Source organism: Gopherus flavomarginatus, chromosome 1 (genome assembly GCF_025201925.1).
Source record: "Gopherus flavomarginatus isolate rGopFla2 chromosome 1, rGopFla2.mat.asm, whole genome shotgun sequence".
Lineage (NCBI taxonomy): Eukaryota > Metazoa > Chordata > Testudines > Testudinidae > Gopherus > Gopherus flavomarginatus.
Window position 1 is genome coordinate 6,838,174 of NC_066617.1, and position 27,414 is coordinate 6,865,587.

At 45.6% G+C, this 27,414-nt stretch overlaps 1 protein-coding gene across 2 annotated transcripts in view; it reads right to left on the minus strand.

The window, feature by feature from the left end:
- Nucleotides 1-27,414, minus strand: part of UBE2H (ubiquitin conjugating enzyme E2 H) — an 81,343-nt gene that overhangs the window by 15,460 nt on the left and 38,469 nt on the right. For both annotated transcript variants that reach the window (XM_050937025.1, XM_050937024.1), the window contains exons 4-5: nt 4,386-4,425; nt 2,362-2,414 (exon numbers count right to left, since the gene is read on the minus strand). In XM_050937025.1, the coding sequence (XP_050792982.1) occupies nt 2,362-2,414; nt 4,386-4,425 (93 nt within the window). The remainder of the gene's footprint in view (nt 1-2,361; nt 2,415-4,385; nt 4,426-27,414) is intronic.

Below are 27,414 nucleotides of genomic sequence, written 5' to 3' on the forward strand. Positions count from 1 at the left end.
CCTTCTCCGGGTCTCTTTTTTCGAAGTACCAACTAAACCAATGCTTCGTTTTTAGTATTGCTTGGACGTGCACAGTATGTCTAAAATGAAGGCACTGTTGTGCTAAGAAAGGTTTGGTGCTTTACTAGTTAAATCAAAGGAATCTACTAAACTATGGTCTTAAATCTAGTGGATTTATTGGCAGCAATCATAAGTTTCCATCTAATTTCTATTGGGTCAGCTAGTCTGTACTGTCTCTGTGGATACAGGATTGGTTGTTTTAAAGGTCAAATGCATAACAAAATAGTTGTATTATTTTAAATAGGAAGATTTTTTTCCCCAAGATTGCTTTCATCCTCCAAAATTAGATCCTTCTGTTTCTGCTGCAGAGAGAAATTTCTTGTGTTCCTGGAGTATACGGCTGTCTCTCTAAAAGTCAAGATGACTGATGACATAACTGGAGGGGCAAAAAAAGGTAGGTCTAATGCAGACTATGACACCAGCAACACAATCAATGAACAAAAAGGAGTTACCTCTTCAGTGTTCCAAAGCATCCTCCAGAATAAATAAGGAAGTTTGGAATAAGATGAATGGCATTAAACAAGTGCATTATTTGACAAGTTGTTGGTTGGTGTAGAACACCACTTACGTAGCGCCCCTGTGATGGAACATACCAACAGTCCATCCTTGATTTTGTCTATAACCTATACTAGTTATAGACTTTTGAAAGCTTTGAGATCACCTTTACACATCAAAGAAGAGCACTAAGTACTGCAGTTGTTTTCCCTCCCTTTACAGTCCACAAAAGTGACAAGACAGAAGCATTCTTAGGAAATCAATTACAGAAAGTGTTCATATGACATTTTGTTCGTAAATACTGTAGAAACCCTGCTGCAACAGTCCACAGTAGCATCTCTCAAAACAGGAAGAGATTTTTGCACAGCTTACAAACCAGTACCCAGATTACTAGTGTGCAACATCAGAATAGCAAACACAGGGAAGCAATTCTAATTTCTCAGTCAGACACGTCATCTGCAGCTGCTTTAAGACTGTTGAACAAAACGGCACGTTGCTCATTTAGTGCTCTGGCTACTTATCCCACTGTTGGATTTTCTCAGGGTAAAGTCCACTGCTGAGAATGAATATTCCTGGTACGATCAGTGTAGAAGTAAAAGAAAACTCTCCTCACCTTATAAACTACCACTCGTCTTTTCTGCATTCCTCAGCAAAAAAATGCATATAATAGAAAACCTGAGCCCTAGCCTCAGTTGCAACATAACAGCATGAGTTTTTCATTGTGCAGTCCCAACATAAGTACTTTGGCATTTTTACTACAGGTATGTAGCAGGTCCAGTATTTGTACCGCTGTTTCCATTGCATAATTTGTAAGAAAACTAAAGAGCAAACTGCTTTAAAGTAGCAATGTGTTACTTTGGCAATAGGTTCAGAACACTGACAGTCAAGAAACCAGGGAAACTAGAAATAGATGGGAACTTTTCAAGGTGAAAAGTCAAAAGTAAAGCATTTACATTGTGTGCATACTGCTAACACTATACATCAAAGTGTGAATAGAGTGTTCATTTACTACACCCTGAGAAGCTCGATGCAGCCCGCCATGCAAGAGAATGAGCTATTAAATATCTGTTCTGTTTAACAGTTTCAGACTTACATAAGAATTATTCTTTTCCTGATTCCTTGTCACTATAAATTGATCTCATTAGACCTCTAAAGCAAAACAGAATCACGTCTGGCCAGTAATTGGATCGGAGACCTCCCAGGAAAACAAGTTCTGCAGGAAGTGGTGTAGACAAATTAGTGGATGGTATCACTTCTCCTAAGTTGTTTTGAAACAATGCCTCAATTTGATGGTGAAGGGGAGTAAGTGTTTCTGATGCTACCTTCTAAAGGAAAAAAAAAATCGATCAAGGTCCCAACCAGAGTCAAAGAATGCTTTCACCCTTCCTATCTAAATTTCAATTTGGATTACTGCAGTCTAGTTACTTAAAAATTTCCCTCCTATTTTCATCTGGATACTGTAGCATTCTCACTTCCTATCCTGAAATGTTGCTGCCTTACTGTTGAGCAGTTGCCACATTCTACCTCAGAGATGGCTGCACTTTAGTGGTGGGTTGAGTGATTCCAGTACAATGTTTACAGAATCCTTCAGCATCTTTGGGATGAAAGGAGCTGCGTAAGCAATACTTTCATATCAAGCTTTTGTTACTAAACTGAACTTGGTTCAGTGAAAAAAAAAAACCCTACAATTTGGCTCACACTTTCCAAAATAGACCTTTGAGCACTTACCTCCAACAAGCTATATAAGGGTATTAAAACCAAATAAATGATGGAACATGTCACCACTCGGTGGACTGCCAAACTCACCATAGAGAGCTGTCCAAGTTTGATTAATTACATCTAGACATACAGTTCCTGACCTGAAACAGATGCAGAGAATGGAATTAAAACATGTACAAATTAGCAAAATACTTGTAGGATTTAACAGTTTTAACGCCCCCTACACTCCTCACAACACCAAGCAGGGACCAATTATGTACACTTTGGTTAGAGCAAAATATAGGGCAGCCACAGTGACTAGGAGAGCTTCCATACTAGGTACAGAAAAAAGACTTTTCCAAGCAAGGGATGAAGAGAAAGGGCACAGTAACTTGGAGCCAGTATTTACATGGGGGGATCTCACTTGTGAGACTAAGAGATTGGAAAGGAAGGAGGGGCTTCATTTAACACAGCAGTTCTCAACAAGGGGTCTGCAAACCCTTTTGGGGGGGCTGCGGAGCCCCACGGCTAAAATCCAGAGCCTGAACCCCAGCACTTCCCATGGGGCTGAAGCTGGGAGCCGCAGGGCCGAATTCTGGAGCCCCGAGCCCCGGTGCTCCCCTTGGAGCAGAAGCCCTGAGCCCATGGGCAGAGTTGCGGGGGGACATGGGGATGTTCCTGCCCCCCTAAAACTACAGTGCAAGAGAAGGGCAGTCCTGAGGCAGTTCCAGCCCCATCTCCACCTCCTTCTCTCCCCAGTCCCCAGCCAGGTCGGAGGCGGGAAGCCACAGCCAGGCAGTACAGTACAGCTGCTCTGGCTGGTGCCATGGAGCAGGCCGCCACGGCGTTCCTCGTCTCCTGATGTTGCTGCTGGGGGTTGAAGCTGCTCCTCAGCTCCCAGGACTGCTTTGCTCACGCAGCCGGTAAGAGCCGCCTGGGTGGGGGGACCCAGCTCCATGGCTGGCAGAGCCCTCAGGGGACAGGGCCAGCAGGGGAGCCCTCCCAGCACACAGCCCCGAGCTACCCCTCTCCCAGAGTTATCCCTCTGCCTGCACACAGCCCCTAGCTAACCCTCTCTCTGCACCCTGAGATACCCCCTTCCTGTCCGCACACAGCCCCTAGCTATCCCTCTCCCTGCACCCTGAACTAACCCCCTGCCCACACAGCTCCTAGCTATCCCTCTCCCTGCACCCTGAGCTACCCCCGTGCCCACACAGCTCCTAGCTATCCCTCTCCGTGCACCCTGAGCTACCCCCTGGCACAGCCCCTAGCTACCTCTCTTCCTGCACCCTGAGCTACCCCTCTGCCCACACACAGCCCCTAGCCACCCCTTCTCTCCCTGCGCTCTGAGCTCTTTTCAAACTTTTTGAGCTGAGCCCCGCACCTTTGAGTTATAATTTTTAGTTGCCCCCCACAACCCAAACAGGCTGGGTGGCCTGCTGAGGTGAGTTGGGGGTGGAGGTGGTGCTCCCCCCCTGGACCCCATTGTGTAGAGCTAGCTCGAGCCCTCCTGGCTCCTGCCCCCCACAAACAGAAGTCAAACTACACCTATGCCCAAGCCCCCTTCCAGCCCAGAGCCCCATGTCTCCCTGTCCCTCCCTTAGCTGGGCCCTGAAGTTTTTATTGCATGTTGTGGGGGGGTGGGGTCTCAAAGAAAAAGGCTGAGAACCCCTGAATCAACAGATACCTCAACAAACTGACTATATGAAAGTGACCAGATTTTTAGGATTTCCTTTAAGAAGGGTTTTCTAGTATGTATTTTACATAATTTATGAATTAACGCTTACCGACAGAGGGGCTGGTGAATCGAGCTCGGGTTAGTGTCTTGAGAAGGTATCTTTGAAAAGAGGAACTACCAACCCTGGTCCTTCTATGCCACAACATGTGTCTCATGTGTACTTCATACAGCCTAAACTATCGGAAAAGTTACCTGTGGGGTAGTTTTATGAAACACTATCCTCTCAGATCAAATTCTTACCCTGGACTGTTAGGGTTAGATTAGATGACAGCTTTATCCAGCCCTATTAGCATACTATGAAAAAGCTGCTTTGGCTTTCTTATGAAAGCAAAAGAACAACTAGAATTAAATAGTACCACTAATCAGAAATACCATATACTAAGGATTTACTTACGCTTCATCAATATTGGGATGGAAAATTTTATTCATGAATCCTGTAAAGAGAGACAGTGGTTAACAGCAGAAAGTAGCCACAAAAAATCAGCACGCTTGGTAAGCAGTTTACAGAAAAGAAGTGAGCCCTTATTTGAATAATTTCAGTGGAAACCTTGGCTAAGCTATATATAGCTATGTGACCTTTCAAATATACAAGTCATATTTGACCCTAGGGTCTCTGCTGTTCTCTTCATGCTTACCAAAGCCCCTGTATATCGACAACTGTATTTCAAGGTTTTGCATCCAGTATTATCTTGAAAAATATTGCCCATCAGAACCATTAAGAACGTGATTTTTTTTTTTTAGATAAAATGCTTTACAAAACTGTAGGATTTTTGGAACAAACAAAAAGATCTAAGCTTAACATTTGCTCTAGGATTAAACTCTCTTTCTAAAATGGTCCTTCCAACAAAGGTCAACTATAAACTTTCAATCTCAATATTAAGCAACTTTTGTAAGGCATTTAGAGGCATCTGGTACCGCAGAAACATACAGTTAACACTTGTTCTCTTGCTGTATTGCTACAGAATGTTGACAATTGATATCTCAGATCTTTAGAAAACACAGCAACAGAAATGTTTCAATTTCAAGACTAAGAAGTGTGGTCTGAACTAAAATTAGTTACTATTTTGATAATGCTTTTTGTTCTGACTTCTAGTTTACAGAAATGAAAAATTCTATGGTTGACAGCAACAAGAATATTACAATAAACTAACTTGCTTTGCACTTTAAGATTACATGTGCTAAACAACACTCGGGCACATTTTTCAGCAGTTAGCTAACTAATGTTAAATTAACCTCATTGTTTGTATTACTGTAGCACCTACGATCTCTAGTCATGGACTTGGACCCCATTATGCTAGGTGCTGTACAAATCCAGGCCAAAAAGCCTGTCCCTCCGCCAAAGAGCTTCCAATATAAGTACAAGAAAAGAGATGGATACAGGCAGGGAAAGAAAATGAGAATATTGGTCAGCATGTTAGGCACTGGTCCCTGCACACCAGCAACCCAGTTGTTGTCAAGTTTTTGTAGGTATCATGGAAAAGAAGTGCTGTAAGTAGAGTTTTGATGGTGAATAATGAGCTACTTTTGTGAATGTTCACAGAGAGCTCTTCCCGAGCACGGAGGGCAGCATGGGAGAACACAAAAATGACTGATTGAAAATTTAACAAGTGGGCAATGGAAGCGACATGCGTTGATCTTAGTCAGGAATCAATATCTCCATAGTGAATGAGATATAGGGTGGGGTTATGACATGACAGGGTTGCCAGGCGTCTGGTTTTCAACCAGAACGCCCAGTAGAAAAGGCACCCTGGTGGCTCCATTCAGCACTGCTGACCGGGCCATTAAAGAGTCCGGCTGGCCTCCTGCAATGGGGCAGGCATGGTGCCTGCTTGGCTCCACCCAACTCCCAGGAAGCTGGCAGCATCTCCCTCTGGCTCCTAGGTATAGGGGCAGCCCCAGTGGCTCCATGCGCTGCCCTTGGCCCAAGTTACGGCACCGCAGTTCCCATTGACCAGGAACTGCAGCCAGTGGGAGCTGTGGGGGTGGCACCCGCAGGCAGGGGCGGCACACAGAGCTGCCTGGCCATGCTTCCCGCCACCTAGGAACCAGAGGGAGAAGTCGTCAGCTTCCGGGAGCTGCCTGAGGTGCGCACCATCCAGAGCCCACATCCCCCACCTCCTTTTGCACCCACACTCTTTCCTGGAGCTCGCATCCCAACTCCCTGCCCCAGCCCTGAGCCCCCTCCTTCACTCCAAACCTCTCATCCCCAGACCCGCACCAGAGCCTGCAGCCCAACAAGAACCCTCTCCCCCTGGCCCAGCCCAGAGCCCCCTCCTTCACTCCAAACCTCTCATCCCCAGACCCGCACCAGAGCCTGCAGCCCAACAAGAGCCCTCTCCCCCTGGCCCAGCCCAGAGCACCCTCCTTCACTCCAAACCTCTCATCCACAGACCCACGCCAGAGCCTGCAGCCCAACAAGAGCCCTCTCCCCCTGGCCCAGCCCAGAGCACCCTCCTGCACCCAAACCCCTCATCTCTGGCCCCAGCTGGAGCCCTCGCCCCTTCTCGCACCCCAAACCCCTGCCCCAGCCTGGTGAAAATGAGCGAGTGAGCAAAGGTGGAGGAGAGCAAGCGACAGAGGGAGAGGGAATGAAGTGAGTGGGGGCAGGGCCTTGGGAAAGGGGTGACAGCAAGGGTGTTCAGTTTTCTGCAAATAGAAAGTTGGCAACCCTAACGTGAAAGGCCTTGAAAGTGAAGGTGTAGCTCTTGTTTGATGTGAGAGAAGGAGCAGCCAGTGGTGGGATGTGAAAAGAGGGAGGCCATGGTCAAAGTGATAGGCTAGGAAAATGATATTTGCAGCAGCATTCTGGATGGATACAAGCAGGACAAGACTGCATTTGTCAAGGTCAGAGGGAATGTTGCAGTAATCCAGCTGTGAGATGAGAGTAAAGTGTAGATGGCACCTCAGATTCCCCACGCCCTGCAATAGAAGAGACTCCTTTTTCTTATAAGCCTATACTCAGCATAGTATTCTTATTTCTGCTATAATATGTGCTGCATTAGGTGATGTATATTGTACACATAGGAACACAGCCTCTGCACCCAAAAGCTCATTAGTTTAAGTGTTTCATATACTCTTCCCACTGGTAATAGACACAGAGTTAGGCTTCCATTTCCAGACTAGATTTTGTAGTTTCTGCGATAAACGCCTACATTCTGTGGGGAAGGGACTTTAACAGATGCATAACAAAGACTGTTGAGGGGATACAAGGTGATGTTCTTAAAGATTATTTCCCTTCTAGCTAAATGGATATTTATACGTGCATCTACTAACTTGCCACTGAATAACTTTAGTTCTTTATAAACCCCCATCAGGGCTGCTGTCACCTTCATATCATTCCCATCAAAAGCTTTTCAAGATCTTAACACAGCTGTTTTCCAGAGTTTAAAATACAGCCTTCTATACTTTGTGCAACAACATAACCCTGGAAGCCAGAATATCTGAGGGAACACTGCTTGATAGGTAAGTAATCTGAACTTTCTGCAATAAGCATTGATTTGTCTCTTCTAGTTAACTTCCTAGTGATACGTACAAAAAATAGGAAGAAGCTTTACCAAATAACTTTGATGGTTAAATCTTGGGCGTAAGTTTTATTTTGACCCTTCAAGGAGGTTACATATCCTGTAATGATACAGTAGGTATCCAACAACATTTTTGCTGTTTCAATCAAGACTTTATCAGTTTTACATTCCTAATATTGCTCTGTAGTAAACATGGTGTTTGAGTTCAAATGTGTGCCGCTACAATGTTATATTTGGCTATTCTACACAGAAAACTGAAGAAATATTTTGATACCATCTCCAGCCAAAGGAGGAAGTGATCTCAATTTGTGAGTGACAGAATGGATCCCAGCTGGAGTTGACATACAGAATTAACTGTTTCTTCTTCTTCTAACACAAGTATAATGTAATATTTACTTGACCTGCTCAAAACTCGCACACATGCAATGCAAGCCTAAAATGATGCCAAAATCATCCCAGACTGTTCCAGAGACACAAATATTACCTAACCACATGAAACTTCTCCGCAAACAGATATCCCTGTTCATCTAAAATATTCTTTGATTCTTTATATTTTAATGCCTCCACTTTAAGTAACTAGCGTCAGATATACAAACCTCTATTAAAAGCCCTTCCATATTTCACTTTGAGAAACTGAAGCAAGCCTAGAATGGATGTTCTTCCATCATCAAATATTCATATAGCAGTGGCATCTAGAGGACTGAACCAGATTGTGGGTCTCCTTGTGCTAGGCACTAGACATATAGTGACAGTCCTTGCCTTAAGGATCTTAAAATCTAAAAAAAGACTAGACTTTTAACAAGTGGAAGGAACACACAAGGGTAGGTGGAAAGTATAAGGTAACAAAAAAACAGGATACTGAAGCACAGACTAGCTGTGCTGCTAGAATGACATTTCTCCATTTAGCTGCCTGTAACTCTCCTAGATGCAGAATTTGGCTCCCCTCTAATTCAGATTAGGCTGTAGTATTCCATCCATCCCAAAAGGCACCCATATAGAATCACAGAAGATTAGGATTGGAAGGGACCTAAGAAGGTCATCTAGTCCAACCCCCTGCTCAAAGCAGGACCAATCCCCAGACAGATTTTTACCCCAAATCCCTAAATGGCCCCCTCAAAGATTGAACTCACAACCCTGGGTTTAGCAGGCCAATGCTCAAACCACTGAGCTATCCCTCCCCGCCTATATCTATATATCTGTATTTCCTTCACACTTTAGCCCTTTACTCCTCTTCTAACTAGTCAATTCCTGGCTCCACTATAGCAGCCTGCAAATCTATATACTCACTCCTTAACGAAGAGATCCCACATCCAAGAGTCTATCTGAAATCTCTACAAAACTCACTCGGCTCATTATATGCCTAGATGGCCAGACTAACTCCAAAATTGTACAGGAGAAGAGGCAAGTTTTTCTATCTAAGCACCACCCACACTTGACATCTTGATCACTCTTCTCCCAGAACTTATTCATTTCTTCATTGCTTCTTGACTGGAAAATTGCCACTCTCTCCCTTATATGATGTCCTAAGGCTCAAGTCCTCCAAATTTTGAGTATCTCATCTGCAAAAAGGAATACAAAATGCTTATTCTCCTTGCCCACATTCCTAATTAGCTTCCTAATCCACTTTGACATCTCATTCCAACTCTTCAAGATTCTCCACAGGACTTGTCCTCCATCTCAGACATCTTTTCCTCTAGGCCAAGCTGATCTGCATTCTAGGATACTTCCATCCCATGCCCTCCTCATTTTGTCCTTGATTATGAATAGGTTCTTCAAATCCCACACGTTACTTGAAATTGTGCAGTCACTTAGTCCTGCACTATTACAGGTAGAGATGTGTTACCATATGAGTTAGTATAATGAATGTTGTCTATATTTCCAAATAAAGACTAGGCATGGTTGAAATGACATATACATATATAAAAAGCAACAAAGAGTCCTGTGGCACCTTAAAGACTAACAGATGTATTGGAGCATAAGATTTCAGTGAACTGGAAGCCATACGTCTTAAATATAAAGCTGTTTTCCAGTTGGCTAAGATCTTTGGCATGTTTTCCATAACCATATTTTTAAATACAATACAGCAGGGGTAGGCAACCTATGGCACGGGCGCCAAAGGCAACACACGAACTGATTTTCAGTGGCACTCACACTGCCCGAGTCCTGGCCACTAGTCTGGGGGGACTCTGCATTTTAATTTAACTTTAAATGAAGCTTCTCAAACATTTTTAAAACCTTATTTCCTTTACATACAACAATAGTTTAGGTATATATTATAGACTTATAGAAAGAGACCTTCTAAAAACGCTAAAATGTATTACTGGCACATGAAACCTTAAATTAGAGTGAATAAATGAAGACTTGGCACACCACTTCTGAAAGGCTGCCAATCCCTGGAGTAGAGATTTGGCCAGGAAGATGCCATTAGATATCTGAGTGAGAGAACAGTTTCACAGGAGAGGATCAAGGGTGGAGATGGAGGAACTGGAAGGCAATAGTTGTAGACTGTATTTGAGTCTGAAGGTGAAAGGAAGATGAGGTGTAAGTCAGAGAGGCAGTTGGGGTCAAGGACTTTTGCTTTTTTAGGCTGGACGAGACCAGAATAGGCTTGTATTGTGATGGGAGGAAGCCAGATGAGAATTAGAAGAGGATGGTAAGGTGCCCTCCTCCCTTGATAACAGGCATATGTATGTACTGAGTGCTCAACATGCTCCTTGCAAAAAAGTCTTCTTGATACTTCCCTGAAAGCACTGAAGCAGCCATTTCTTTGGCTGACAGAGCCTAACCATACATAAATTTATTCTTGCACAGACCTTTATACACACAACTTTGAGGCTGCCAGTCTTTTCTTGGCTTCGCTACACAAAATAAGTTAACAGATCTGTAAAATTTCAAGAACTGGACAGATTTCAGTGGGCTCCTGGCACCTTAATGAAATTTCCTCTGAGATTTTGGCTCTCTGGGCAGAATGACAGTGAAGTGGCATCCTGATGTCTGAAATTTAGAAATAAGAGTCTAAACCTGTGAACTATTCTCACAGTCACCTTATACTTTTGAACCTACAAAAGTTTGTCCTTCACTGAAGGAACCATAAGTGAACTTGTGTCTTACAGACTAAGCGGCTATAGTAAGAAGCTATCTTGATAGTCAAAATACATTGAAGTTCACAAGGGATGACTTCTACAGAAACCAGTTAACTTCTCTGGTATGAGAAGCTACAGACTTCTGTATCTGAGGACAGACTCCCAAATTCTGTCATCTACTTCAGATGGCTTTTATGGACAGATCTGTGCATTCAGGGTACTGGAATCTCATTTTGTCAAAACCTTCACTAAAAACATGCACAATGGTAGCATATCATAGACCTCAGACACCTTGCAAAGATGGCCCTCTGAATGGAGTATTCACAGCAATGTGCCACAACGAATCACAGGACTGGAAGAGATCTTGAGCGGTCATGTAGTCCAGTCCCCTGCACTCATGGCAGGACTAAGTATTATATAGACCATACCTGAGAGGTGTTTGGCTAACCTGCTCTTAAAAAAACTCCAATGATGGAGATTCCACAACCTCCCTAGGCAATTAATTTATTCCAGTGCTTAACCACCCTGACAGTTAGGAAGCTTTTCTTATTGTCCAACCTAAACCTCCCTTGCTGCAATTTAACCCCATTGTTTCTTGTCCTATTCTCAGAGGTTAAGAAAAACACTCTCTCTCCGTCCTCCTTGTAACAACCTTTCAAGTACTTGAAAACGGCTATCATGTCCCCTCTGTCTTCTCTTTTCCAGACTAAACAAACCCAATTTTTTCAATCTTCCCTCATAGGTCATGTTTTCTAGACTTTTAATCATTTTTGTTGCTCTTCTCTGGATTCTCTTGTCCACATCCTTCCTAAAATGTGGTGCCCAGAACTGGACACAATATTCCAGTTGAGGCCTAATCAGTGCAGAATAGAGTGGAAGAATTACTTCTCGTGTCTTGCTTACAACATTCCTGCTAATACATCCCAGAATAATGTTTGCTTTTTTTGCAATAGTGTTACACTATTGACTCATATTTAGCCTATGGTCTGCTATGACCCCCCAGACCCATTTCCGCAATACTCCTTCCTAGGTAGTCATTTCCCATTTTATGTGTGTGCAACTGATTGTTCCTTCTTAAGTTGAGTACTTTGCATTTGTCCTTACCGAATTTTATCCTATTTATTTCAGACCATTTCTTCAGTTTGTCCAAATCATTTTGAATTTTAATCCTATCCTCCCCAAAGCATTTGGAACTGCTCCCAGCTTGGCATCATTCACCAACTTTATACGTGTACTCTCTAGGCCATTATCTAAATCATCGATAAATATATTGAACCGAACTGGACTGAAAACTGATCCCTGTGGGACCCCTCTCATTACGTCCTTCCAGCATGACTGTGAACTACTGATAACTACTCTCTGGGAATGGTTTTCTAACCAGTTTTGCATCTGCCTTATAGTAGCTCCATCTAGGTTGCATTTCCCTAGTTTGTTTATGAGACGGTCATGTGAGCATCAAAAAGCTTTACTAAAGTCAAGATATACCAAGTCTACCGCTTCCCGCCTATCCATAAGGCTTGTTACCCTGTCAAAGAAAGCTATCAGGTTTGTTTGACATGATTTGTTCTTGACAAATCCATGCTGACTGTTACTTATCACCTTATTATCTTCTAGATGTTTGCAAATTGATTGCTTAATTATTTGCTCTTATCTTTCCAGGTACTGAACTTAAGCTGACTGGTCTGTAATTCACTGGGTTGTCCTTATTTCCCCTTCTGTAGATTGGCACTATATTTGCCTCTTTCCAGTCTCCTGGAATCTCTCCTGTCTTCCATGACTTTTCAAAGATAATGGCTAATGGCTCAGATATCTCCACGGTCAGCTCCTTGAGTATTCTAGGATGCATTTCATCAGGCTCTGGTGACTTGAAGATATCTAATTTGGCTAAGTAATTTTTAACTTGCTCTTTCTCTATTTTAGGATATTCTGATCCTACCTCATTTTCACTGGTATTCACTATGTTAGATTTCCAATCACCCCCAACTTTCTGGATGAAAACCGAAACAAAGTCATTAAGCACCTCTGCCGTTTCCACATTTTCTGTTATTGTTTCTCCGCCCTCACTGAGTAACAGGTCTACCCTGTCCTTGGTCTCTTCTTTCAGACTTCTTTAAGCAGACATCAAGGATGGTTTCTGGAGATAGTGGTCAACCAAGTAAGATAGGGCTATGAATAGCTCAAAGATAGGGTTCAAAGTACTGGCAGTGCTTGCCCACCATCACAAACTACCTTCTCTCAGATACACTTTTCCTTAGAGGCAGAGCAACTAGTCATTTTGGTAATCTTGCTATCTCGAAAGGCAACTGTCCTGGTCCTACCTGATGAACTGGAGCCAAAAGCTCTTTCCATTGAAGGCATATTTCATATTTTAATTGCTCTTTAGGTCATTCAAACTTTAGAGTATATCTACACTGGAAAGAAACACTGTGGTGCTAAGCCTCAGAACCCATGTCAACTGACCTAGGCACGTGCTGTGCAGCTAAAAATAGCAGTTTAGATATTTCCACTCAGGCTGGAGCCAGACTCCAAGACCACCCTCCTCTTCAGGTCTCAGAGTCCAGGCTCCAGCCCAAGTGGGAACCTCTACACTGCTATTTTTAGCCCCACAGTGTAAGCCCCACAAGCCAGAGTCAATTGACCCCAGGCTCTGAGACTCTGTATCCTGGGTTCCTCGTTCCAGTGTAGACATGCCTTTGGAGTTTAACACCACAGATTGTTTGAGACAGACTGTTCTGCCTGCATCAGGGCCTCCTGTCCACCTCTTCAGGTAGAATGACTGCTTTGGTACTGGAAATATGGAAGTTCAGGAGGAAGAATCAATGGGAACATCAAATGGAAGCTGTCTCACTATCCGTTCCACCACTGCAATTGCACAAACCACCTGCAGAGCTAGCCTGTAGCAGCTGGGACATTCTTGCACCAGTTGCTACTTCCCCTCCATGTCAGGAATTGGCTGCAATCTAATGGGCTGCCCTTTGAGGCAATGCATGGCACTTATCTGTGCTCAAAGTACAGCCAGTTAGCCGGTAGGGCATGAGAGGTCCCATGAAGATTTTTTTTCTGATGCATAGTCCAGCCCTCTTAACAAGAGCAGGGAGAGAGTAGCCTTGCTAACACAAACAAGACAAGAAAAGGGCACGAACATAGCAAGTTTCAACTTTCAGAGTTGTCTCTTCCCTCCTGACAAGGAAACAACCTTATGGGACTGAACTGCACCAGGAATAAAGCAATGCCACCTTTAAGGAGTTCAGAACATTTCAGTGGAACCTAGCAGAAGTGTAACCAGTTTATATCCACTTGTTTTTGGTTTCAACCTTATACCTCACCCCGAAATCCCCATGAGGGTATTCATCTCGTAAGTCAAGGCCAATTGGACTTTTTAACCTCATTCCTGCCTGACCCATTATGGCAGCAGAGTCTCATCTCTCTTACGTAACGTGCCTCTGTAACTGCCACATGGACAGCCAAATACCGTAACCAGCTTCAGTATAACCTGGTCATTCCTGACCCATTGTCTCAGCGCAGTAGTTAACATGCAAACCGCCACAAGGAAGCTGTAATTTTAGCATCCTGTTAGAGTGATGTAAAGGTTCAGTCAGACAATAGCACAACTCTGCGGTTGTGCTCTTGCCTCTGAACCGAGATGCACTGGGTTCAAACCATACAGTGGTTAAGCTTCTGGTGTGCTGGGACTGCTGCCTATCATGCTGACCAACACTGTATCATTGTTTCCTTGTATTCCCCCATCTGTTGTCTGCATCTTTCTGTTGTCTTGTCTGATACTCAGGAGTGCAAACATCTGGGTAGGGACCATCTTTCTGTGCTGTGTTTATATAGCACCTAGCACAACAGGGTGGTGGATGCTATCAGAATACAAATAATAAAGGAGTTAGGGTCATATGTAATGCAGACACAAAGAGGGAGGGAGGAATATCAGTTATTTATAGGTGCCAACTTCCAGAAGAGCTCTCAAAAACTGTGTAGTGTGATCTAGAGGGGACCAAGCACAGGGCTAGAAGCCAAGACCTCAATTCTAATCCCTGCTCAGCACAGACTCTCTCTATGGACACAGGCAAGTCATTTCATCTGTGTCAGTTTCCCTGGCTGTAAACTGGGCATAACTACCCATCTCACAGGGGATGGCGGATTACTACCTTTTGCACAGCTCTGCATTAGGTAACCTCTTCTCCTTGCCAGTAAAAGTTACGGATAAAGGTTTTTTAAGGAGTCTCAGGTTAAGAGATTATTCAGCATATTAACTGGTACTATCAGACAAATAGTGCTGTTTGCACTGCACCACCTTAGCACAGAGGCATTCATTACACAATGGCAGAGGTCCTAGAATCTGGTACTCCAGCTCTGGACCACGGAGCCTATTTTAGTACAGGATTTGGCTGTTTGTTTACCTCTAAACATTTGAAGCTAAGTGTGAAATGTGCTTTATAACACCAGATCACTAACAAAACAGCTTGGGACAGTTTACATTGCAAACATCACAAGTAATGTAAACTGTCCCACACCTATTTTTATTACAGTACTTTTCATGTTTGTAGCATTTTTAATACAGTATCTTAGATACTTCTGCAACATTATACCTCGAAGCCGTGATGTATAAATAGATGGGGAAACTCAGCCAGAGAGGTTAAATGACTTGTCTTTTGTCACAGCAAAACAGTGGCAGACCTGAGACCTCAGGCCTCCTAGTCTTGGGTTAATCATTAGATAATCCCTTTCCTAACGAGGAAGACACTATTCACCAATTTAACTAAAATCAAGGTTGAAGAGCAGATTCTAGAAAATCTAGCAAAACCTGCTGACCTGCCACAGTGGGAATTGTTCCAAGAGTCAATTCACCTTATTGCTTAGGTAAACTGTCACATGACACACAGGCTTCAGTGACTGGCACAAGAGACATTGTGAATCTGTGCCAAGTCATGCTGAAAGCAGCTTCTACATTTTGTCAGCCTGTTTCCACCATTCCCTGACTGTGGCAGGGAAGCTGTATTGAGTATTCCGTATGTGTCAACAGAACAGAATGGAGGAGTGGATACATACTGCCTTCTGGTGTTTCATCCTTCCCTCTATATTTGGAGGAATGGGCATTTTCAAGTTTCTTATAGGTTAGAGTAAGAACTGGTATATACGTGGAAGAGCAATTCATAATGAACAGAGGTGATACGTGACTCATGAAATTTTAAGTAGCAAATTGTAAGGCAATCCAGCTAGGAGCTGGAAGTAAAAATAGAACTTGCAGTAAAAAATAAAAATTAAGTACAGCCGAGGAGACACCTGGTGATCTTGTATAGTGTTGCCAAGTAGCTACCATGTTTCACACCAGAAGTGGCTGCACTGATGCCTATATATAGCAGGTAGTTTACTTTGGGATGAAAGGTGCTATATAAATGCAAGATACTGTGGCTAAATTAGACAAGCCATAGAATTGGAGGAGAAACAAGGACTTGATATATGAATATATGGAAGTTATTTTGAGATATAACTGTGGTCTTTTGGAATATTATGAGCACTTATAGCCAAAACGCTGCAGAGAAAAGATAGCAATAAAGGAACCAAAGTGATTCCAGCAATACACAGCAGCTTTTAGATGCCAAAACAGGAATTCAGGCTCCTAGGTTTCCATTTCTTCTTACAAGACATTGGCAACATCACTTAACATCTGAGTAGGGCAGGAAATACTTGTCTTGGGTTTGTGTGTTTGTGGCATCCAGGACAGAGACCCATTAAATCAGGCCTGCACAACTCGTAAAGCAGCGAGGGCCACATTACTCCAAAGAAAACAGCTGAGGGCCGAACCCCCCTGGCCCCGCAGAAACACCACCCCCCATCCCAGCACCTCCCGGCTCTGCGGAAACACCCCGTCCCAGCGCCGCCCAGACCTGCAGAAACAAGCCCTCCTTCCCCAGCGCCGCCCCACCAAAACAGCTGTGGGCCAAAAAGGAAGGTTGGGGGTGGGGAGATGATACTTGATTTTAAATCAACCAGGGGCTCCCAGCTGAAGAGGTGGCTGGGAGCCCTCAGGGGCAAATTAAATGGCCCAGGGCTCCGGCGGCTGGGGGAACCCAGAGCTTTGCGGGGCTGGGGCAGGGATTTAAAGGGCCCAGAGCTCGTGCCGCTGAGGGGAGCCCGAGCCCTTTAAATCCCAGCCAGCCCCAGCCCAGCTGCTGGAGCCGCAGCCGGAATTCAAAGGGCTCTGGGCTGCCCGCAGAGCGCCGTGTGCGTGGGATTTAGAATCCGCACAAGCAGGCCGCACAGTGAGCCTCCGTGGGCCGCATGTTGTGCAGGCCTGCATTAAATCCTAATCTCAGCCTTTGGAAGTTTATGAAGAGATAATTATATTTTTACATTTACACCAAGTATTCTCATGATTTGGGATCTTGAAACAGTATATTTAAAAACATTTCTCAATTTTCCTTTTAAAAAAACAGGAGAAGCTAAAAAGCATGTTCTCCTGAAGATAACAAATCCTAAAGGAAAAATGAAAGGCCAACAGGGTATTTGAAATAGTAAACAGCTCAAAACAGGTCACCCAGTGGAAAAAGAAGGAACTTCTAAGTCTAACAGAGCTTTTTTTTTTTTTTTTTAAATAAATGTGCAGGGGGTGGAATAATGAAACCAACTGCTGAAGGCACCATTAAAAGCAGCTTAAACCAATGTCAAAAGCCAACTACACAAATTTCTGGCAAAATCAACTACTTATATATTACAAGTTTTAGAGTTGTCTGAATTGGGTGGATTCAATTTAACTCTCAAGGGCCAGGATTTTAGTGGCAGCGTATAAATTTGCTCGGTTTTTCCACACTTGAAGCCTCAAGATCAGAGTCACAGCCGGACATAAGGATGTTGGGCTTATATGCATGCATTCTAAAAGGAAATGCCAGTTTCTATAAAAATGCACTTGCTTTGAAAGAAGAATCAGATCTTGCATCAAGACTATTTTGAGCCTGGTAGCTTCAGTGAGTTATATGACAGGCACAAAGATAACATGAAAATGCATAGTCAGAAGTAGGTGGCAGGTACCCACAGGCCAAGGTAATGAAAGCTGCAAATGCATTAGTGATGACAACTTCCATTTCTATTGCTCCTTTCATGCAGGAAGAGCCCAGGATGCTTTATAAGCAATAAATGGAAAGCACTTGGGAAAGTGCCACCTCTGTGGTGAGGAATTATTTAATACAGCATAACATTACAAAGCTGAGTAGGAAAGGAAGTAATTCCTTACACACATTCAGTTATATAAGGCAAACAATGACCAAAACTGGAAAGCAGCCACCACACCAGGGCTAATACTTCTCCTGAAAGAAATGCCATATGATCTTCAAAGACAAGCAGGCAGGCTTTCAGTTTTAAATCTATTCTGAAAGAGATTCTCCAGCAGCACAGAGTCACTAACACTTGCCTGGAGCACTCGTTTAATAATAAAATCAAGAAGAGCAACATATGAATTATCTATGCCACTTCTTGAAGCATCTGGATTTTCCACTGAGGTTCACCTGGGTACTAACCTGGCCCAACCCGTTTAACAAACTGAACAAAGTTATTTTAGTTACACTTCTCTAAGGAGAATATATTGAAGCTCTCAGTAGTGTGGTGAGTCAAATTCTTGTGCACCTTACTCTGTGCCATGTTGGAATAAAAGTTGGTTTCTAAAAGTGGAGTCCACTTTAAGCACAGGAAGGACTAAACACTTCATCAAGGGCACCTTGAATATGCAATACACTTCCCCAAGCCACTATGCTACTTTGTTGGAAAAAAGTGTTACATTCCAGTTCACATTAACGGTTTCTAAAAACTTGAATGGAATATACCCAAGTTCTTCCAGAACGCTAGAGAGAAACAGGGAAAGCTGCGAAAAGAGCATTTGTTTTAAAGTTTCAACATACAAGATATAATTTATTAAGGAGAAAAGGGAACTGGTTCTATTTTATATGATCCACTGATGTATACAGACAATTTACACTGACTTCTGCATGCAGCTGGCGTAGCGTAATCCATATCCTTAGTGCTCTAGTGAGTGCAGGGACTAAACTTCTTGTGCCTGCCATAGGCAGTCGTGTCATCTGTTTATAGGAATCTCCATCACGCTGAAATGATCTTGCTTTTTCTCCTTTTGCTACAGATCAGTAAACTAGTTAGACCAAATCAGAGACGAATCTTGCCAGTTAAACCATATTCATTAATTTCCTCGAATTCTAGCGATCCTAGGCTTGGAGTAGGGCAAACAGTGTCTTCAACCTCTTGCCTCATGGGAACTGAAGAGTACCATTGGCCGAACAGCACATAACCCAGTCGCAGATTACTGCTGTTTCCTCTGACTCTTACTCACAAGCCTCCTTCAAACTTGGCACAGCTTCTAGCTGAGGATGACTGGACACAGCTCCTCCAAAGCTTCCATCACTCCAGCATCAGTTAGATTGGTTACTAGAGAATGGCATGAGGTACTTTCTCCCCCTCTCCACAAGAACATTATTGTGAAATCTTGCTGTCCCTGGAGAGAAGGCCCAAATGTTCACTCAGCTTTGGCTCTAGCCTATATGTCAGACTGAGGTGCAGGAGTAAAAAAAAAAGTGGCAGAAATGTAACCCAAAGAAAATACAAACCTCTTCCCTGTTGCAGCTGCCTCATTGCCTCCTCTGGATACTAGTGTCTTCTGTACTATCCCCCTAGCAGTGATTGCCCAATTCCACTCCTAGCTGAAGCTCCCTCCTCCTAGAAGTTCCTGTGCTGAGCAGCTGATAGGAATTCAGCTCACTGTGCCAGGTCTGAGACTAAACCAAACAGAGCTATCAGCATTAATCAATTACGTAGGGAGGCTGTTGAATCTCCAACATAGGAGATTTTTTAAGAGCAGTTTAGACACCTCTCAGGGACGGTCTAGACAATACTTAGTCCTGCCTAAGTGTAGGGAACTTGACTAGTTGACTTATCAAGATCACTTTCAGCCCTAAAATTCTCTGATGTATTCAGCCTGGAGACTCTACTCAATGCCATTCCACCCAGCTGGTAACCTGGGCTGCTAGCAGCCTTCTCTCAAGAAGAGGAAAGGATAGACCCCAGAGCAGCAGACACTTCAATGGGGGAGGAAGTGCTCTGACAGCCACAAGTGGGTATTTGTAAGGCAGAGTACGAGTGCAAGAGGGTATCTGGTGAGGTAAGAATGGGGTACTGAGACTCAGCAAGACAATGAACTTACAATCAAACATGCTCAATTTGCAAGCAAAAAAAAGATGTTCTCTTTAATTGTCATCTTTGCTAATTCAGTTTACTTCAGTCTCTGATCCCAGGTTGTTTTCCACCTTGCAGAGCACAACCAGTACTAAAGATTCTCCAGGAGAAATGACATTCTCAAAACCACCAGTGCAATGTCACTATCTTACATGTAATTGACTAGAACCTAGCAAACAACTGATGTACAAGGAATAGAATCTGGCTTACTTTTAGCTGTGTAGGCTCTGCAGGGCTTATGGGAGCAAAATTTATTTCTGCAGCTAAGTCAGCAGCATGACTCCAATACACACAAGGAGAGGATCCATTGAGAGAGAGTTTTCAGAGTAGAATTACTTTTTATCAATATGTTAAATTAAATAAGATGGGAAGAGGTTGTGCGCTTAGTGCAATGTGTCAAGGGCAGCCTCTCACTCCCATCTAAGATTGCTGGCATGGCAATGCACTATACTTACAGTCTGCACACTGATACAGACATTTATGGGGAGTTTTGGAGGTGGGAGTCTGATTTGATGGGAGAATAATTTTATAGCACCCTTTTGGGTGTTTTACACTTCTCAGAGAGACAGGCCGCAACCTGAAGAATTTACAATTGAAAAGATATGACAATTCCACGATGGACAAATAACCTATGTCTGCTTGGTGTGGCACTATCCCGCCCCCAGTGGCACCTAGACCATGTAGAGCAGTGGTTCTCAACCTGCAGCCCAATCAGCACACACCTGCGGCCCATGTGACATCCTCAGGGCCATAACTAGGACAGGGTGGGAGGGGTACCTGCCCTGGGCACAAAGCTAGGCATGGAGTTGGTTGCAAAAATGGGGGAGCACAGGATCAGGCTCAGCCTCAGCCCCCTCCTGGCAGGACTGGGCCCAGCAACATCACCAGGAAGTTAGGATGCTCAGCATCCCCCCCGATCCTGCAGGTCGAGGGACCCTGGCTCGAGCAGGCTCCCCAGCACTAGAACTGCAGTGGCAGGCAGGGTGACTGAGCTACCTGCAATTGAATATGAGACCAGTGGGCGTGGGGAGGGTGGTGCATGGGGGCAGACTAGGTGGGGGGACTGGAGGCAGTCCCTGGATGGAGGACTAGATACTGGGGCACAATCCCTGGATGGGGGGTTGAGTGCCAGGGGGCAGTCCAGGACAGGGGGGACTGGGAGATGATGGGGAGCAGTCCCTGGGTGGGGAACTAGATGCTGGAGGGGGCTGTTCCTGGGAGAGCCATTCTTCCTTGGACAGGGCACCCTGTCTCTGCAGGAAAGGCATGTGTACCAGCCCAGTGTTTGAGAGGGGCGGGGGGAGTCTGGAGGCTGAGGGGACAGTCCCAAGGGAGTTGGGTGATGAGGGGCATTCCCTGGCTAGGGGGCACCCAGTCCTGGCCAGGGCTCCCCGCAGGCTCCGCAGCTGCACTCTTCAAGCACTCAGCCCAGAAGCAGCGAGGATGGCAAACACACCATGCCATGTCATCCTTACATAAATTAATTTGAACAGTTAATGTTTTGACTTATTTTGCTAATTTAAAAAGCTCTTTATAGACATTTGCCAGTGTTGAAATGAAAGGTATTGTATCAATTTGAATCATATTGTGTCACAGAACGAATAGTAAACCTTATTTTTTTTTTTGAAGATGTACAGTAGTATATATACTGTGTGGATGCAGCCCATCTAACACACAGCTACATATGTGGCCCACAATGGTAAATAGGTTGAGAACCACTGAGAGACTGATAAATCTGCCACAGTCTTGGCTAGGAGCCATGTGACTTTAGCTCATGCAGTAGAGATTCATACACTAAGCTTCAGAGATCCCACGGTCAATCTCACCTGCTGACAATTGGGGTCTGTTCGTGTGACAAACCGATAGTGAGAGGGAGGCCAAATGGTGGTAGCATAAGATATTGTGGTTATTCAGATTCGACGTGCATACAAGAATTTTTATATAAAAGTAAAATAAAGATACAAGATGGGGAATAATGACACAACGGGCATAGCTAATATGAAGGACCAGAAAGATTAGTTCGCATGCAAGAAGCAAAGATTTCAAACAAAACAGTCTCCACATAAGAGTATTAAATCCCCATCAGCAAATACCCACGGTCTTCACATCAGGATGTTGGGACTGGAAGGGAACCATCTACTCCAACCCACTTTGTCAAATTTCCATATCAATTTTCCTCAAGCTGTTGTCAGTTCTTTAGCTGGAAGACTCCTCAAAATACTTCAGTGGATTGAACTACAAGTTTGCCCTTTCAACGAGCAACTATCATGTCACTCCATGAGTTAGCAGCACCTAGTTCATAATCCAAGAAAGCGATGCTAAAACCTAATCATGTAGCTGTATTTGATTCAGTTTTTCAAAACCATACTAGCTATTTTTTATTCATTTTCAAACAACTGGAGAAGTTTAAAAACACTGAAATTAAATCACCGCTATTCAAGACTGAAAGAGACAATTGATATGCCCTAAAATAAGAACTTTGGCTTGCCAAGATATTGATTTGTTCAATGGGAACAAGGATAATTACTACTTCAGCCAAATGGGCATGACCCAATTTTATAGCGTTGCTGCTATTCTGACCATAGCAACAGAGCCCTACATTGTTTCACAGACTAGGAGAAAAGACTGTTACTCACCTTTGTAACTGTTGTTCTTCGAGACGTGTTGCTCATATCCATTCTAATTAGGTGTGCGCGTGCTGCGTGCACATTCGTCGGAAGATTTTTATCCTAGCAACACTTGGTGGGTCGGCTGGGCGCCCCCTGGAGTGGCGCCGTTATGGCGCTAGATATATACCCCTGCCAACCCAACAGCCCTTCAGTTCCTTCTTGCCAGCTACTCCGACAGAGGGGAAGGAGGGCGGGTTTGGAATGGATATGAGCAAAACATCTCGAAGAACAACACGAAGAACAACAGTTACAAAGGTGAGTAACCGTCTTTTCTTCTTCGAGTGCTTGCTCATATCGAGTCCAGTTAGATGATTCCCGAGCCTTACCTAGGCGGTGGAGTTGGAGCAAGATGTTGCAGAATGCAAAACTGCTGAGCCAAATGCTGCATCATCTCTGGACTGTTGAACCAATGCGTAAAGTGTGGCAAAGGTGTGAATCGATGACCAGGTAGCTGCCCAACATATTTCCTGGATGGGGATGTGGGCCAGGAAGGCAGCAGATGAAGCTTGCGCTCGAGTAGAATGGGCGGTGAGGTGGCTATCCGGAACATGAGCCAATTCATAGCATGTGCTGATGCACGATGTTATCCAAGATGAAATCCATTGGGAAGAGACTGGTAGGCCTTTCATCCGGTCTCCGACAGCTACAAAGAGCTGAGGTGACCTTCGGAAGGGTTTGGCTTTCTTGATATAAAAGGCAAGAGCCCTGCGGACGTCCAGGGTGTGTAGTTGTTCCCGATGCGATGGGTGCAGCTTCGGGAAGAAGACTGGGAGGAAGATGTCTTGGTTGACATGAAAGGCGGACACCACCTTAGGGAGGAAAGAGGGACGTGGTCGCAGCTGTACCTTGTCCTTATGGAATACCGTGTACGGGGGTCCACTGTCAAAGCCCAAAGCTCAGATACTCGTCTCGCCGAAGTAATAGCGATGAGGAAGGCTGTCTTCCAGGAAAGGTACAGCAGCGAGCAGGTATAGCCAGTGGTTCGAAAGGAGCACCCATAAGCTTGGCTAGCATCAGGTTTAGATCCTAGGTAGGGGTCAGGCGTCTAACTTGAGGATACAAACGTTCCAATCCTTTGAGGAACCTTGAAACTATAGGGTGAGAGAAGATTGATCGGTTATTTTCCCCTGGATGGAAGGTGGAAATGGTTGCCAGATGCACCCCTATGGAAGAGACCGCTAGGCCCTGCTCTTTTAGAGACCAGAGGTAGTCCAAGACAATGGGAACGGACACTTGTCTGAGGACTAAGTTACGATGAGCGCACCAACAGGAGAAACGCTTCCACTTGGCGAGATATGTCATCCTAGTGGAAGGCTTCCTACTGCCCAAGAGCACCTGTTGGACCGAGGCAGAGCAACGCAATTCAGACTGGCTCAACCACACAGCAACCATGCTGTGAGATGAAGGGACTGCAGGTCCGGATGGTGAAGCCTGCCGAAGTCCTGTGTTATGAGGTCCGGCCAGAGTGGCAGGGGAATCGGGTCTGCCACTGAGAGGTCGAACAATGTGGTGTACCAGTGCTGTCTCGGCCACGCTGGAGCAATCAGGATCAGGTGGTCGCTGTCCCTGCGGAGCTTGAGTAGGACTCTGTGGACGAGTGGAAATGATGGGAAGGCATAAAGTAGGTGCCTCTTCCACGGGATCAGGAATGCGTCTGAGAGGGAGCCTAGGGAGCATCCCTGGAAGGAGCAGAACATGTGGCATTTCCTGTTCTCTCGGGAGGCAAAGAGGTCTATGTGGGGAAACCTCCACTTCCGGAAAACAGAATGGATGACGTCCGGGCGAACTGACCACTCGTGAGACAGGAAGGATCTGCTGAGGTGATCTGCCAGGGTGTTCTGGACTCCAGGGAGAAAAGACGCTACCAATTCGATCGAGTGGGCTATGCAAAAGTTCCAAAGGTGGACGGCTTCTTGGCAAAGGAGAGAAGAGCGTGTTCCACCCTGCTTGTTTATGTAAAACATGGCCGTTGTGTTGTCCGTGAACACTGATATACAACGGCCTTGGAGATAGTCTCGAAACACCTGACATGCTAGGCGAACTGCTCTCAGCTCCCGCACATTGATGTGTAAGGCCAGTTCTTGAGGCGACCAGAGGCCTTGAGTGCAGAGTCCCCCGAGGTGGGCACCCCAACCCAGAGATGACGCGTCCGTGGTTAGGGCCATCGAGGGTTGAGGTGGGTGGAATGGCATCCCTGCACAGACTAGAGTGGAGTCTAGCCACCAGGTTAGGGAGCCAAGAACCTTCCTGGGGATAGTGAGCACCGAGTCCAGGCTGTGTCTGCTTGGTTGGTATATTGAAGCAAGCCAGGCTTGGAAGGGATGGAGGCGTAGCCTGGCGTGCTTGGTCACGAAGGTGCAGGAGGCCATGTGACCTACTAGGCTGCGGCAGGTATGCACCGACGCTGTTGGGAAGGTTTGAAGACTTCGGATTAATGAAGCCATTGTCTGAAAACGCGACTGCGGGAGACAGGCTCTGGCCAGATTGGAGTCCAGAACCGCTCCAGTGAAGTCTATTCTCTGCTTGAGTGTGAGAATAGACTTTTCTGTGTTGATCATGAGACCTAGGCTCCTGAAGAGGTCTGACGATGTGCAGGTGCTGTGATACTTGCCACTGGGAAGTCCCTCAAATGAGCCAATCGTCGAGATATGGGTAAATGTGTACTCGACAATGGCGGAAGGAGGCAGCGACTACAGCCATGCACTTTGTGAAGACACGCAGAGCTGTAGAAAGGCCAAACGGAAGTACAGTAAACTTAAAGTGTTGGTGGTTGACCACAAAACGGAGGTACCGTCTGTGTGGTGGATAAATTGCGATGTGGAAATACGTGTCCTTCATATCGAGGGCAGCATACCAGTCTCCTGGATCCAGGGATGGGATAATGGTCCCCAGGGATACCATGCGGAACCTCAGCTTTATCATGAATTTGTTGAGTTCTCGCAGCTCTAGGATCGGTCGTAGACCTCCCTTTGCCTTGGGGATTAAGAAGTAGCGGGAATAAAACTCCTTGCCTCTCATGTCTTTTGGCACCTCCTCTATGGCTCCCATGGCAAGGAGCGACTGGACCTCTTGTAAGAGGAATTGCTCGTGAGAGAGGTCCCTGAAGAGGGACGGGTAGGGAGGGTGGTAAGGTGGGATTGAAGCAAACTGGAGGTGGTATCCCTCTTCCATCATGCGCAGGACCCAACGATCTGAAGTTAGCTGGGACCAGGCAGGGAGGAATCGGGAGAGGCAGTTGAAAAAAGGAAGGAGAAGGATCCCCTGGGTAATTGATGGGCCGTCCTTGGGCCTCCCATCAAAAGTTTTGCTTATGCCCCGCTGGTGGTTTAGGGGGCGCCTGATTTTGAGCTCCTTGAGGGCCAGACTGCCTCCGACGATTCCCCCTGCCACGCCTTCTAGTAACGTCCTGACGCAGCCTAGTCTGGGCATAAGGACGGTGTAGCTGGGGCCTGAAGGTCCTGCATTGGGTCACTGGCATGTGCATACCCAGCGAGCGCATTATAACGCGATTGTCCTTCAGACTTTGTAACCTGGGGTCAGTCTTGTCTGAGAAAAGGCCCTGGCTTTCAAAGGGTAAATCCTGAATAGTTTGTTGCAATTCAGGGGGAAGGCCTAATACCTGGAGCCAGGAGATACGCCTCATCGTCACTCCTGACGCCAGAGTTCTGGCTGCAGAGTCCGCTGCATCCAGAGAGGCCTGGAGGGAGGTTCTCGCTACCTTTTTACCCTCCTCAAGTAGGGCAGTGAATTCTTGATGGGACTCCTGGGGAAGAAGCTCAGTAAACTTCTCCAAGGACACCCAAGTGTTAAAGTTATACCTACTTAGAAGGGCTTGTTGGTTCGCCATCCTAAGCTGGAGGCCCCTGGCCGAGTATATTTTGCGGCCTAGTAGGTCCATAAGCCTAGCCTCCTTTGACTTAGGAGCCAGGGCTGGCTGGCCGGCCGTGACACTTCCATTCATTCACTGATTGGACAACTAGAGAGCAAGGAGGTGGGTGAGTGTAGAGACATTCATACCCCTTTGAGGGGACCATATATTTCCTCTCTACTCCCCTTGCTGTAGGTAGAATTGAAGCTGGGGATTGCCAAATGGTGTCCATATTAGCCTGTATAGTGCAGATGAACGGAAGAGCAACTCTAGTAGGTGCATCAGCCGATAGGATGTCCACGACCAGGTCTTCTATTTCAGGGACCTCCTCCACCTGCAAGTTCATATTCTGAGCCACTCACCGTAAAAGGTCCTGATGGGCCCTGAGGTCAATTGGTGGAGGGCCTGAGGAGCATATCCCCGCCACTGCCTCATGAGGCGAGGAGGAGGAGGAGGAGGAGGAGGAAGAGGAGGAGTGGCCCGGGACCAAAGGGTCCTGTGGTGGCTCCTGTACTTGATGGGCGTCATCTGCAGCCAGTGGAACCTCGGCGACTGCAGATGGTATTGGCGCCTCATCCGTGCCTGTAGGGGGGGAGGCTTACTGTCGCCTCTGGTACCCAGTGTTCTGATGGGGCCGACTGTTGAGCCACTGATGGTGCACCTTGGCTTTGGTGGTATGCCCACGGTGTCCAGAAGGACCAGTGATGAGGCCCTTGCTCGTGGCTCTGTCTCTCTAAGAATATACGGCTGGGGACGTCAGAGTCATGCTCCTGATGATAGGATGCGCTACCAGCCTGCGATGACACCCATGTGTGTCTTGAAGGCCATGGTGGTGCCGATAGGCCCTGGGAGGGAGCCACTGTTCGACGCTCAGGCCCGGGGCAGTTCCGGGAGCTATAACAGCACCGCGAGCGAGACCGGGACCTTTTACTCTATCGGTGCCGGGAGGTCGACAGAGATCTCGAGTCCCTTCGTCTGGAGCGACTGTGGGATACACGGTGCTGAGATCAGTGCCGTGAGCCGGATCGGTACCAGGAGTATT